This window comes from Galeopterus variegatus, unplaced genomic scaffold, assembly GCF_000696425.1.
Source record: "Galeopterus variegatus unplaced genomic scaffold, G_variegatus-3.0.2 Scaffold6346, whole genome shotgun sequence".
Lineage (NCBI taxonomy): Eukaryota > Metazoa > Chordata > Mammalia > Dermoptera > Cynocephalidae > Galeopterus > Galeopterus variegatus.
The window spans coordinates 19,186-34,376 of NW_007732457.1; the positions used below are offsets into that span (position 1 = coordinate 19,186).

At 35.5% G+C, this 15,191-nt stretch overlaps 1 protein-coding gene across 1 annotated transcript in view; it reads right to left on the reverse strand.

Annotated features, from left to right (window-relative positions):
• LOC103606148 (fibrocystin-L) overlaps positions 1-15,191 on the reverse strand; it is a gene marked incomplete at both ends in the record, with an annotated part of 125,955 nt that overhangs the window by 16,962 nt on the left and 93,802 nt on the right. Inside the window, 6 exons of the mRNA XM_008590740.1 lie at positions 5,885-6,003; positions 7,103-7,232; positions 8,523-8,671; positions 9,019-9,107; positions 12,383-12,551; positions 15,034-15,191. The exon at positions 15,034-15,191 is cut by the window's right edge and continues 2 nt beyond it. Coding sequence (XP_008588962.1) covers positions 5,885-6,003; positions 7,103-7,232; positions 8,523-8,671; positions 9,019-9,107; positions 12,383-12,551; positions 15,034-15,191 — 814 coding nt within the window. The remainder of the gene's footprint in view (positions 1-5,884; positions 6,004-7,102; positions 7,233-8,522; positions 8,672-9,018; positions 9,108-12,382; positions 12,552-15,033) is intronic.

The window sequence follows — 15,191 nt, forward strand, 5'->3', positions numbered from 1 at the left end:
TTTGATGATTTGTATTGATTTGCTCAGACTAAGTTTCTCTTTGTTCTGTGATTCTAAAGCTTGTTCTCACCAGAAGGAAAGTGGCTGAGATCTAAGAGTGGGAAACAGAATCCACCCATGTCTTTGATCCTTTGGCATTAAAAAGAGTGTTTGTAAAAGATGTGGACCCTATGGCTTTCATATAGCTTATGAGAGCAGTAGAGATGGAAATTGCCACCATTTATATTGGACCAAAATCTCTCTCTCATTTAACACAAGAGTAATTTGAGTATCATTAGGCATCAGTATTTGTTTTCTTTCCAAATTCTTAACATGTAAAATCACAAATTAGAAGTGAAGAGGTAACCAAGATAACAATAAAAAGTACTTAATATAATAACATTTTCTGTTTTGCAAGAATTTATAATGAATATTTTTAACCAAAATTTTTCATATTTTTCTTTCATAACTAATATATGCATAATGGTCTTTATATATTCTGAAGGACCTTTGAGACCACAATTTTTAAATGCCTGTTACCAGGTCAGGTTTTGCAAGCTAATTGTAAAGTACACACTTCTCATCTGGTCAATCACATGAGAAAATAAATTCCAGTGAGAAAATAACCTTTGCTAAGTTGACCCACTGTATATATTCATTTTCCACCACATAATATTTTCTCTACCTGCCAATCCACAGCATCCACCAGAGACAGGACTTTGGAACCTGCCTCTGCAGTTTCTGAGAGTTTAGTTTTATAAACTGAACGTGGAATTCCATGAAGATCCAGCTCACCAAACACTCCTGAAGGACAAAAACACATTCCTATTTATTCACTACGCAGTACTGAGTTAGGTATAAAATGAAACTGTTCCTTAATATATTTTAACAAGAAATTGAACATTTTAGAATAAATAGAATGAATTGAGGTTATGTGTTCAGGGCGGTGTAAGAAGTCTGACCTTTTGTCCTACATCTAGAAAACTTGTCCACAGAAATTTAAGTCAGTACATAAGGATACATATATGAGAATATTTACCACAGCAATATTTTGAAAAATTAAAAAAACAGAATTAATCCAAATATACATTAATAGGGGAATGATAGAATAAATTTTAATATGTTAATATAGTAGAGTAATATGCTATAAAAAGGAGGAATTTGAGCCGGCCCCATGGCTCACTCGGGAGAGTGTGGCGCTGGTAGCGCCGAGGCTGCGGGTTCGGATCTGATATAGGGATGGTAGTGCACTCACTGGCTGAGCGCGGTGCGGACAACACCGTGACGAGGGTTGCGGGGTGGTCAAAAAAAAAAAAACGAGGAATTTGATTTGTAAGTATTGATCTGGAAAGATGTCCATAATATGTTAGCCGAAAACAGGAAATTGCATAATAGTATATTTAGTTGGACCATGTTTTTATAAAAGGAATAATACTGTCACCACAAATCAGTATACGTAATATAAGTATAGGCATGGATAAAAAATTAACTAATGCTAGTTTCCTAAAGGGGGAGGGAATTGGAAAGATATATTTGTTCTTAATACTTTTTCTCGATACTGCTTCATGTTGTTTAAGTGTTACTTTTGAAATAAAAATAAGCACATGAAAGCAAATACATATTTTTTTAAATTGAATTTTTCTGCCTCAGGACATTTGTCAGTGGTGAGTTCACTAATTCAATCTCAAGCCATTTTTTTGATACCCTTATTTACTGGGTGTCATTTTTAGAAATTGTACAGCAGAGCAATCGCAGCAGCTGCTCACATGTATATCCTAAATAAATATGCAGTAGCATTAATAAAAGCAGTTATTAATTGTGACTAAATTAGACCTTTTCGGGTTCTTTGCTTATAGGGCTCAAATAGGAGTATGCACAGTATACCAATGAAAATGAGAAATTAAAGCTCAGCAGCAGGTGTGATGGAAAACTGACATCAGAGTCAGCAGATCCACAAATTATTCATTAATACTGTAAATGGAGTAATGTGTACGAAAGTTACCTTCTAGGGGGAAAGCACTAAAATATGAAGACTATTATTGCTTAGATAAAGGAAAGACTATAAAGAAAACCAGACTGGAGAAATAATATATATTTGGAAAACTTGTTAATGTTAGCTTTGTAACAAATTACATTTTGGTTTTAAAAAATACATGTCTAGGGCCGGCCCGGTGGCGCACTGCTACAGTGCACCACTTGGGAGTGTGACGGCGCTCCCGCCGAGGGTTCGGATCCCACATACAGACCGGTTCCCGCTCACTGGCTGAGCGAGGGGCAGACAAAAAGGAAAGACAAAAGGAAAAAAAAAAATACATGTCTAGGGCCGGCCCGGGGGCGCACTGCTACAGTGCACCACTTGGGAGGGTGACGGCGCTCCCGCCGAGGGTTCGGATCCCACATACAGACCGGTTCCCGCTCACTGGCTGAGCGAGGTGCAGACAAAAAGGAAAGACAAAAGGAAAAAAAAAAATACATGTCTATATCTATTTCTACATGGTATAATGTGACGTGATTTAATTTTTAAAAACTCTGCTATTTTTGTAACCTTTTACTACAAATCAATGTCTGTAAAAGCTTCTGATATCCTAACATCATGACGTCATGAACTTATAAGTAACTTATTGCTGTCTATTTTAAAGTAGATTCTCAAAACTGATATGATACCTTTTGGTATCTGGAGACACATACCTAAGACCTTTGCTCCTTGATTTGGTCCTTCTGGAAGAGCCCAGTTTGGGGTAGAATGATTTCCTCTAAGAACAATCTGTAATTCTCCTTTAAAAGGATTATCTTCCCAGCCACCAATTAATCTACCTCCCTGTAATGAAACAGAAAATTATTAATATTTAAACATTGAGCAGAAAAAAATTTCCCCATAAAAAAAGGAATTAAGAAGTAACTGGTAGCCTCCCCTAGTCAAAATAAATAAATTTTGTTATACAAAAACCTGGTATTGTGACTGGAAGTGACTTTAATTTAATCCATTCACTTTGGGATAGGTAGTTTAAATGATTTTAATGTCAAATTCAATGTCTATTTAATGTCAGAAATGGACCTAAAACTGAGATATTCCAAGACCTAAACTAGTGGTGTTTAAATAGACCATACTATATCTGAACATGTTATATTATATACAATATATACTCTTGACACTTATATCCAAGCTATGCCATTTAGGAGCCATCATCATTAATAACAATAGCTGTCATTAAATACTTGATGATTCTATGTCAGGTATAACGTGTAAGACTTCACATGTATTATGTCACTTAACCTTTACACTATACCCATAAATTCGTATTATTATTCTTATTTCACAGGCGAGAAAACTGATGTTGAAAGATATCAAATAACTTACCTAAGGTTACCCAACTAACAAACAGTGAGGTAAGGATTCAATTGTAGCTTCAATTTACCTCAAAGCCCATAAATCTCACCAAAATATTATGCACCTTTAAAACATTTAAAGAACAAATTTACGGACTTTATACCTTTTCTCCAAGAAAAGCTACTAACCACTTTTTATTTTTTAAGTGTGCTTTAATAGCTTTTTGGTTAGGCCGTTCTTTTTCGTGAACATTGTTAAAAGACTGACAGAACAATTAAACCGATTAAGCTGTTACATGTTCAAGACCATATGAGGCTTATGAGAGAATGAGGTGATTGTTCCAAACAACTGACACATTTTATTACTCTTCTCTTGGAATTTACAATTCCATCTATGTCCATTTGTTTTAAAAAATTGTTTGTTTTTTAAAAAGAAGCTTACATTTTAAAATTTTTTTCCAGAACTCTCAGGAATTCTGTTAGAGCAAGCTGTTAGTTTAGCTTTACCTAACAATGATACAAATGTGTAATATAGAATTAAAACTGGGAAAACCTCACAGTCAAGAGAACCATGATAATTACTCCTTAAGGGATGTTTAGTCCACAATCTAAAGGAGATCAGAAACATATTGGACATACACGAGGCTCACATTTCATGGACTAGAGCCAGCTGTGTTTTTTATTCATACCCATTGAGTATGCTTTTTAATTATTATTTCAGTAAATCTACATTTTGGAATTTGATTAATAAGGATATAAATTACAAGACCCTCATTCTTACCTGCAGTGATATGTAGGTAGCATTCAAAACAACTTTTCTGTAAGAAGACTCTGCAGCTCCCACATCATATTTATCTTCCAGTTCTAGAACCCCCCAAATAATAAGCCTTTCCATTGGTGGCATATCTGTGTCAGCTACAATCCATGTTCCTATAAAACAACACTTTAAGAAATATAACATAATCCACAGATTACAGCCTATGACAAAACACTGACAAGCTTATCAGTGAGTCCTGGGTTTGAAGTTTATGACCCATCTTTCCACAGAATGATTGATTTCTGTCTCTCCCAGGAAATCTGTGATTGTTAATAGCCAGGTTTAAATCCACATGAAACTCAGAAGGCTAAGTTTAATGTCCAGGATGCAATAATAGAACCCATCTCTTCACATTTGCTCTGCACAAAGGTGGAAACCTAACTACTGTGACATCTATCCTGTCACAGCATTAATGTCATATAAACACAAGCATTGTATTCATTTATGTTTGTATATTTACCTTCAGGAATAATAACATTTGCTCCTGGGTGAGGTATGGTATAATTATTTTCTCGAGATGATTGCCAAAAAGAATCATTTGACCATAAACTGAAAAGAGAAGTATTTCCATTAATTATTATCTCTATATATTTAATGACCATCTCCTTAGGGTGTTTGCATTATACTAGATGTTTTGGGGATAACAGAATTCAAATTAAATACTTTATAATTTCATTAAATAAACAAGCTAATATGTACAGGTAGTAAAATACTCAACACACACAAAGTACATATATTGTTTTTTTTTTTTCATTCAAGAAAATTTCCTTTCCATCCACAATTTGAATCACTTTTTCTTTCACTAAATCCTTGTTGTGATATACCCTAATTTCGTCTAAATTATTCAATATCCTTGTAAGATTTTGCATGGTGGAAAAGTGAAAAGAAATGCATGGTTGTCCATTTAAAAGCCCTTGATACCTGGTGCTATTTCATGAGGAAAGTGGGTGGAGAATGGTTGGTGATGTTCTGTGAAGGGTGGGGCAGGAAGAATGGTCTGAATTGGCAAGATGAATCAATAAGGTTAAGCCCTCGGGCTAGGGTGGGAGTGGGAGGTCTGTATCCAGAGTAAAGGCTATATTAAATTGAAATAAATNTTTGATGATTTGTATTGATTTGCTCAGACTAAGTTTCTCTTTGTTCTGTGATTCTAAAGCTTGTTCTCACCAGAAGGAAAGTGGCTGAGATCTAAGAGTGGGAAACAGAATCCACCCATGTCTTTGATCCTTTGGCATTAAAAAGAGTGTTTGTAAAAGATGTGGACCCTATGGCTTTCATATAGCTTATGAGAGCAGTAGAGATGGAAATTGCCACCATTTATATTGGACCAAAATCTCTCTCTCATTTAACACAAGAGTAATTTGAGTATCATTAGGCATCAGTATTTGTTTTCTTTCCAAATTCTTAACATGTAAAATCACAAATTAGAAGTGAAGAGGTAACCAAGATAACAATAAAAAGTACTTAATATAATAACATTTTCTGTTTTGCAAGAATTTATAATGAATATTTTTAACCAAAATTTTTCATATTTTTCTTTCATAACTAATATATGCATAATGGTCTTTATATATTCTGAAGGACCTTTGAGACCACAATTTTTAAATGCCTGTTACCAGGTCAGGTTTTGCAAGCTAATTGTAAAGTACACACTTCTCATCTGGTCAATCACATGAGAAAATAAATTCCAGTGAGAAAATAACCTTTGCTAAGTTGACCCACTGTATATATTCATTTTCCACCACATAATATTTTCTCTACCTGCCAATCCACAGCATCCACCAGAGACAGGACTTTGGAACCTGCCTCTGCAGTTTCTGAGAGTTTAGTTTTATAAACTGAACGTGGAATTCCATGAAGATCCAGCTCACCAAACACTCCTGAAGGACAAAAACACATTCCTATTTATTCACTACGCAGTACTGAGTTAGGTATAAAATGAAACTGTTCCTTAATATATTTTAACAAGAAATTGAACATTTTAGAATAAATAGAATGAATTGAGGTTATGTGTTCAGGGCGGTGTAAGAAGTCTGACCTTTTGTCCTACATCTAGAAAACTTGTCCACAGAAATTTAAGTCAGTACATAAGGATACATATATGAGAATATTTACCACAGCAATATTTTGAAAAATTAAAAAAACAGAATTAATCCAAATATACATTAATAGGGGAATGATAGAATAAATTTTAATATGTTAATATAGTAGAGTAATATGCTATAAAAAGGAGGAATTTGAGCCGGCCCCATGGCTCACTCGGGAGAGTGTGGCGCTGGTAGCGCCGAGGCTGCGGGTTCGGATCTGATATAGGGATGGTAGTGCACTCACTGGCTGAGCGCGGTGCGGACAACACCGTGACGAGGGTTGCGGGGTGGTCAAAAAAAAAAAAACGAGGAATTTGATTTGTAAGTATTGATCTGGAAAGATGTCCATAATATGTTAGCCGAAAACAGGAAATTGCATAATAGTATATTTAGTTGGACCATGTTTTTATAAAAGGAATAATACTGTCACCACAAATCAGTATACGTAATATAAGTATAGGCATGGATAAAAAATTAACTAATGCTAGTTTCCTAAAGGGGGAGGGAATTGGAAAGATATATTTGTTCTTAATACTTTTTCTCGATACTGCTTCATGTTGTTTAAGTGTTACTTTTGAAATAAACGAGGGTTCGGATCCCACATACAGACCGGTTCCCGCTCACTGGCTGAGCGAGGTGCAGACAAAAAGGAAAGACAAAAGGAAAAAAAAAAATACATGTCTATATCTATTTCTACATGGTATAATGTGACGTGATTTAATTTTTAAAAACTCTGCTATTTTTGTAACCTTTTACTACAAATCAATGTCTGTAAAAGCTTCTGATATCCTAACATCATGACGTCATGAACTTATAAGTAACTTATTGCTGTCTATTTTAAAGTAGATTCTCAAAACTGATATGATACCTTTTGGTATCTGGAGACACATACCTAAGACCTTTGCTCCTTGATTTGGTCCTTCTGGAAGAGCCCAGTTTGGGGTAGAATGATTTCCTCTAAGAACAATCTGTAATTCTCCTTTAAAAGGATTATCTTCCCAGCCACCAATTAATCTACCTCCCTGTAATGAAACAGAAAATTATTAATATTTAAACATTGAGCAGAAAAAAATTTCCCCATAAAAAAAGGAATTAAGAAGTAACTGGTAGCCTCCCCTAGTCAAAATAAATAAATTTTGTTATACAAAAACCTGGTATTGTGACTGGAAGTGACTTTAATTTAATCCATTCACTTTGGGATAGGTAGTTTAAATGATTTTAATGTCAAATTCAATGTCTATTTAATGTCAGAAATGGACCTAAAACTGAGATATTCCAAGACCTAAACTAGTGGTGTTTAAATAGACCATACTATATCTGAACATGTTATATTATATACAATATATACTCTTGACACTTATATCCAAGCTATGCCATTTAGGAGCCATCATCATTAATAACAATAGCTGTCATTAAATACTTGATGATTCTATGTCAGGTATAACGTGTAAGACTTCACATGTATTATGTCACTTAACCTTTACACTATACCCATAAATTCGTATTATTATTCTTATTTCACAGGCGAGAAAACTGATGTTGAAAGATATCAAATAACTTACCTAAGGTTACCCAACTAACAAACAGTGAGGTAAGGATTCAATTGTAGCTTCAATTTACCTCAAAGCCCATAAATCTCACCAAAATATTATGCACCTTTAAAACATTTAAAGAACAAATTTACGGACTTTATACCTTTTCTCCAAGAAAAGCTACTAACCACTTTTTATTTTTTAAGTGTGCTTTAATAGCTTTTTGGTTAGGCCGTTCTTTTTCGTGAACATTGTTAAAAGACTGACAGAACAATTAAACCGATTAAGCTGTTACATGTTCAAGACCATATGAGGCTTATGAGAGAATGAGGTGATTGTTCCAAACAACTGACACATTTTATTACTCTTCTCTTGGAATTTACAATTCCATCTATGTCCATTTGTTTTAAAAAATTGTTTGTTTTTTAAAAAGAAGCTTACATTTTAAAATTTTTTTCCAGAACTCTCAGGAATTCTGTTAGAGCAAGCTGTTAGTTTAGCTTTACCTAACAATGATACAAATGTGTAATATAGAATTAAAACTGGGAAAACCTCACAGTCAAGAGAACCATGATAATTACTCCTTAAGGGATGTTTAGTCCACAATCTAAAGGAGATCAGAAACATATTGGACATACACGAGGCTCACATTTCATGGACTAGAGCCAGCTGTGTTTTTTATTCATACCCATTGAGTATGCTTTTTAATTATTATTTCAGTAAATCTACATTTTGGAATTTGATTAATAAGGATATAAATTACAAGACCCTCATTCTTACCTGCAGTGATATGTAGGTAGCATTCAAAACAACTTTTCTGTAAGAAGACTCTGCAGCTCCCACATCATATTTATCTTCCAGTTCTAGAACCCCCCAAATAATAAGCCTTTCCATTGGTGGCATATCTGTGTCAGCTACAATCCATGTTCCTATAAAACAACACTTTAAGAAATATAACATAATCCACAGATTACAGCCTATGACAAAACACTGACAAGCTTATCAGTGAGTCCTGGGTTTGAAGTTTATGACCCATCTTTCCACAGAATGATTGATTTCTGTCTCTCCCAGGAAATCTGTGATTGTTAATAGCCAGGTTTAAATCCACATGAAACTCAGAAGGCTAAGTTTAATGTCCAGGATGCAATAATAGAACCCATCTCTTCACATTTGCTCTGCACAAAGGTGGAAACCTAACTACTGTGACATCTATCCTGTCACAGCATTAATGTCATATAAACACAAGCATTGTATTCATTTATGTTTGTATATTTACCTTCAGGAATAATAACATTTGCTCCTGGGTGAGGTATGGTATAATTATTTTCTCGAGATGATTGCCAAAAAGAATCATTTGACCATAAACTGAAAAGAGAAGTATTTCCATTAATTATTATCTCTATATATTTAATGACCATCTCCTTAGGGTGTTTGCATTATACTAGATGTTTTGGGGATAACAGAATTCAAATTAAATACTTTATAATTTCATTAAATAAACAAGCTAATATGTACAGGTAGTAAAATACTCAACACACACAAAGTACATATATTGTTTTTTTTTTTTCATTCAAGAAAATTTCCTTTCCATCCACAATTTGAATCACTTTTTCTTTCACTAAATCCTTGTTGTGATATACCCTAATTTCGTCTAAATTATTCAATATCCTTGTAAGATTTTGCATGGTGGAAAAGTGAAAAGAAATGCATGGTTGTCCATTTAAAAGCCCTTGATACCTGGTGCTATTTCATGAGGAAAGTGGGTGGAGAATGGTTGGTGATGTTCTGTGAAGGGTGGGGCAGGAAGAATGATCTCTGAATTGGCAAGATGAATCAATAAGGTTAAGCCCTGCATGAGGAAAGTGGGTGGAGAATGGTTGGTGATGTTCTGTGAAGGGTGGGGCAGGAAGAATGGTCTGAATTGGCAAGATGAATCAATAAGGTTAAGCCCTCGGGCTAGGGTGGGAGTGGGAGGTCTGTATCCAGAGTAAAGGCTATATTAAATTGAAATAAATATGAAAAATGCATTGAAGGACAGAGAGTCTCCACTTTTCATCAATATGCTTTCTAGAAACTACCTCAATGCAAATTGTTGTAAAGGATACTATTATAAAGTTGATATTTTCCTATTGAAAAATATTCACAATCAGAGGCAAAAAAAAACCCCAAAAATTCTGTGATAGTAATCCTGTAATTCTACAAAAGGGCCAATATACAGTTTGTTTGGTTAAAATGTATATTTTTATCACACATTTGTATTACTTAATTTCTAGTACTAAGAAACCTGTTGATCAAAAATCCTGTTATTAAAAAAATTGCCTTAATGGGTTTTAAAATGAGGCTAGTGGTTAAATTGAGTTTAGACTCACATTAACACATGATGTTTCCTGAAACGATTTCAATGAAGATTTTTAAAAGGACTTTATCTATCTATCTAAAAATCTGACCAGCATTGCTCATATTCGATACTTGATTTTATCTAGCTTTTCTCTATATTAATAGTCCTTCATTCCTAATCCTACGATGATGTTTCCTGAAACGATTTCAATGAAGATTTTTAAAAGGACTTTATCTATCTATCTAAATAATCTGACCAGCATTGCCCATATTCGATACTTGATTTTATCTAGCTTTTCTCTATATTAATAGTCCTTCATTCCTAATCCTACGAGCACTATCACGATCACTATGCACATTATGCATTCTTCTTATTTCCCACTGTTATGATCAATAAAGACCAATCCTTCTTAAACTAAACATTTGTGTTGCGTATCTGGAGCTTTATCATCTAATTCTGAGGTACCAGTTCTGGATCAAGATTCTATTTGTTTGGTTGATAGCTATTTGAATCATACAAATTAATCAATCTAATTATAGCTACTTCCAGTGAGGAAAACTCATACTGTGGGGGCGGTGGGGACAGGGGGAGGAAACTATACCATGACATATACATGTAGCATATTATCATATACCTTTATCACATCCTGACCTAGACCAATCTAAATCTGCTTTGCTAGTCATAATAACAGTTAATTAAATATTTAATAATTATATCTATTTTAGAAGGTATAAGGGCTTTTTGGTCAATAAGCTTGACGGCCCATATCTCTTATAAAGCTCTCTATGGCCTTTTCATGAGCTTCCCTTTCTTTACTGTTCCTTTGTAACACAGACCTCACAGAATAGTAAAAGTGGTCTTTCTGAAATATAATTTGGAGTATGTCACTTCCCAGCTTACAACAGTTCAAAGGTTTCCCGTATTTAGATCCTGCAGTATCTACATGTTCTGTTTCCAACACCATCTCCGGGCCACTCTTCCCTGCTCATTAGGGTCCAGCCATAATGATATTCTCTCAGTTTTTAGATATGTCACACTCTGCCTGTGTCAGGGCCTCTGCACAAATTACTCCCTTGCTCTCAAATGCCCCTCTCCTGCCTTTCACATGTTCTTCCCCATTTTGGGGGTTGCATCTAGAATGACCCTTCCTCTGAGAGGTTGCTCCAAACCACAGCACTTAAATGCAGTCTCTGCCATGTTCTCTGTTGCAGCCCCAAAACTATTCCTTTATAATATTTATCACAATGCACACTTACATGCTTTATTTTCTGTTTGCTATTTTTGTTTGTTTATTTGCCTGTTTTGCGGTCTGTCTCTTTGGACAGAATGTGAGTGTGGTGAAGTCAGGGATCACAGTTATGTTAGTCATGATTGAACCCCCCGTGCCTGGCACACAGTGGGTGCTCAGCAAATTTCTTTAATGGTTTAATAAATATATCAACAAATTCAACTACTATTTCTTTACACAATAGCCACTGCAGCATCTATTTATTTTGAAATGTAATTCACCTAATATATATCATGAATTGTACTTGATGCACCATAGTGGGCTATTAAGTGTCCTTTAAACATTAGTTTTTATCACCACCATCACCATTTTATCATTATTATTTGTGCATAAGGAACACAAATATACACCAGATCAGGATCATGCTTGTAAGGGTCTTAAAAACTAGTACCAAAATGTACTAGTACCATTATGTAGGTGATTCTGTAATACAAGGTAAAAAGTGATGTTTCACATTAGAAATAAAGGTAAAAAGCTCCCTAAGTTACAAAGATAGAAACATTATTTTTTAACCAGAAGAATTAAAATATATTTAGAAATTAAATATTTGAAATAAAATTAAATAAGTTGTATTATGAGATTTGACCATGATGGTTATTCTAGAGGAAGCAATACCCTCTGTTAAGAAAGCATTGGATTAATGAGGAGACAGTTTCTGGTGCTGTACTGGATGTGCCATCAATAAATTCTGTGATTTCAGGTAATTCACTTATGGTCACTGGACTTCAGCTGTCTGACCTATCCAGTAAGGGAGTTGGTCCAGATTTAATCATCTAGCCTAACATTCTGTAAGTGTGTGATTACCAGTAACTTTCATACATCATTTTTGTGAGGTTTTTCCATTTTCTCATTGGGGTGGTTTTAAGGCTGGAGCAAAGCAATAAGCGTAGAAGTACTTTGTGACCTAAAGACCTTGTGCAGGAGGAAGGCATGGTGATCTCAGTGAAGAGTGACATAAGAAAATAATTATGTCAAGAGATATTGAGGGGTATTGAGTACAAAAGGCCCATATACTTATATATGGCTGGCCGCTTCCTGGGAATTGTTCTTGATGGGGGATGTACAGGAAAGCAATCCTGAAGGATACAACAGTAAGCTTGGAAATTAATAACAACATCTTTCACGTCAGGATCCAGGGTCTGAGAAATGGGCTGGCTCTCATGAAGGTCATTTCTTCCTGAAACTGAAAATGAAGTAAAAGTAATTTAAATTAATATGATGATCAAAGTACTTGAATGTAAACAGAATCATGGCATTTTGGAAAATATTATTCTTCAGACAACAACTTGGTATCATTCAAATGTATGGAATAAGCATGGAGAAATCATCAAAAATGTATGTCATTAAGAAGCTCAGTTAGCAGATGGCAGGAGCATGCCAAGGGACCTCAGGAGCTGCTGTGAGCAGCCCCCACAGCCCCCCCCCCCACTACTGCAGACACCACTTCCATGTGGGTGGTCCAGCATAGCCACTGCCATAGCCACTGCCATGGTAAGGTCAGTACGCTACTACAGCAGCAGCCACAGCCACTGGCCACCATGTAGGTGGCCCACCAAACACTCAACTTCATTGACACAAGGAGAGTCACTAGTAGAGACTGGGGAAAGAGGTGAGCAAGCACAGATCCATGACCCAGTGGCCCAACCCACAGGGGGAATTACCCTGCCACAGGCAGTAGCACCCTTGGGGGTGGGAGGTACATGTGCAGCCCACACGACTGCCTTGATCTGGGGAAAGACAAACATGGAATCCCCCCAAGAGTGTAGAAACCCAGGATATCCAAATAGAGTAAGAAGGAAAATTCCCAAACACCATTAACCCATCTTCCAACCGGGAGGACCAAGAATGCAGGAGGAACCTCTGCTTATACGAAAGACGAAAGAGAAACCCACCCCAGGATCACCCATTCAAACTGAGGAGCTCCAGTATACACCAGTGCACCCATCAAGGTCATGGGACACTAACTAGGGTACCAACAAGCCCTCCCAGGAACACTCACCCAGCCAAAGAGCAACAGGGCACCCAAGCACTTCTCCCAAGAACTTGAGAGCTTGCCCATGTCCTCAGCAACCAAACACTGTGTCACTGACCTCAGCAAGGAATCACTAAGTGCCCCAGTGCCTAATCCGTGGATGCACTCACACAACCCCAACACTGAATATGACACAGCAACAAAAGAAAAAATAGGCATATGGGATTATATCAAACTAAAAAGCCTCTACACAGCAAAAGAAACCATTAATGGAGAGAAAAGACAGCCTATAGAATGGTTGAAAATATATGCAAACTATGAATCTGGCAAGGGATTATATCCAGAATATACGAGGAACTCAAACAACTTAACAGTAAAAAAAAGTAACCCAATTAAAAAATGGGCAAAGAAGCTAAGTAGGCTTTTCTGAAAAGAAGACATACAAATGGCCCACAAACACATGAAAAAATGCATATCACTCAGCATCAGGGAAATGCAAATAAATCAAAACCACATTGAGATATCTCACACCAGTTAGACTGGTCATTATCAAGAAGACAAAGAATAACAAATGCTGGCAAGGATGCAGAGAAAGGGGAACCCTCCTACACTGTTGGTGGGACTGTAAATTAGTGCAGCCATTATGGCAGACAGTAATGAAGCTCCTCAGACAACTACAGATAGAACTACCACATGATCCAGTAATCCCACTGCTGGGTATATACCCAAAGGAATGGAAATCATCATGTCAAGGGATCTATGCACTCTTGTTTATTGCATCTCAATTTACAATGGCCAGGAATTGAAACCACCATAAATGTCTATCCATGAATAACTGGATAAGGAAAATGTGGTTTATATACACAATGGAATACTATTCTGCCATAAAAAAAGAATAAAATTCTGCCATTTGCAGCAACATGGATGAACTTAGAGAAAATTATGTTAACTGCAATAAGCTAGGTACAGAAAGAGAAATACCGCATGTCCTTACTCATAAGTGGGAGCTAAAAAATAAATGAACAAATCAATAAAAAAGAAAGAAAGATACAACAATCACAATAATACATTGAACTTTCAAAAGAAAAGAACAGAACTGAGGCCACCAGAGGTGGGAAACAGGGAAGGGGAAGGTAGTGAGAAATTGGAAAATGTCTATGAAAAATGATTGCATTGTATAATGTTGAATATACTAATTATCCTGTTTTGAGCATCACACATTGCACACAGGTTTGGATATTCAATGCTGTACTCCATAGATATGTACAACAAATTTAAGAAATAGAAAAATAAGCACATAGTCAAAATATCTTGATAAATATGAATATTTTAGAATTTAGTTAAAGTTTACTCTTAAATATTTTTATTTCCCAAAAATAATTAAATGATAAAAATGCAAACAAAATATATTCTAGATTCCATTGTACTCATTTTCTTCAATTCTGTGAAATAAAACTATTAGGACTATGTGTAAACAGGTTGGTGTTATCTCAAAACATAATGTAAGTTTATTAATTCAACTCAAGACCTTTTCCAGCATAAGTTGAGTTTCCAGTCCTTTTATTCAACAAACATTTACTGAATCCTGCTGTATACAGGGCACTGTATAACACATTTTCCCATTAAGCAATTTTTCTCATCATTTAGACAAAGCATTAGATAAAATAAGCACTCCTACCTAATGAATACATACCCAAGTAATACAGAGTGCTAGTGTTTGCTTCAAGGTGCCAGTCTCCATTCCTGCTAGTATTCCAATTCAGTGGATTTGAAGAACCATTTCTCATATCGATAACATTAAACATACCAGGATTTTGAGTGAAGTTATGTGATATAATTACATAATCTTCA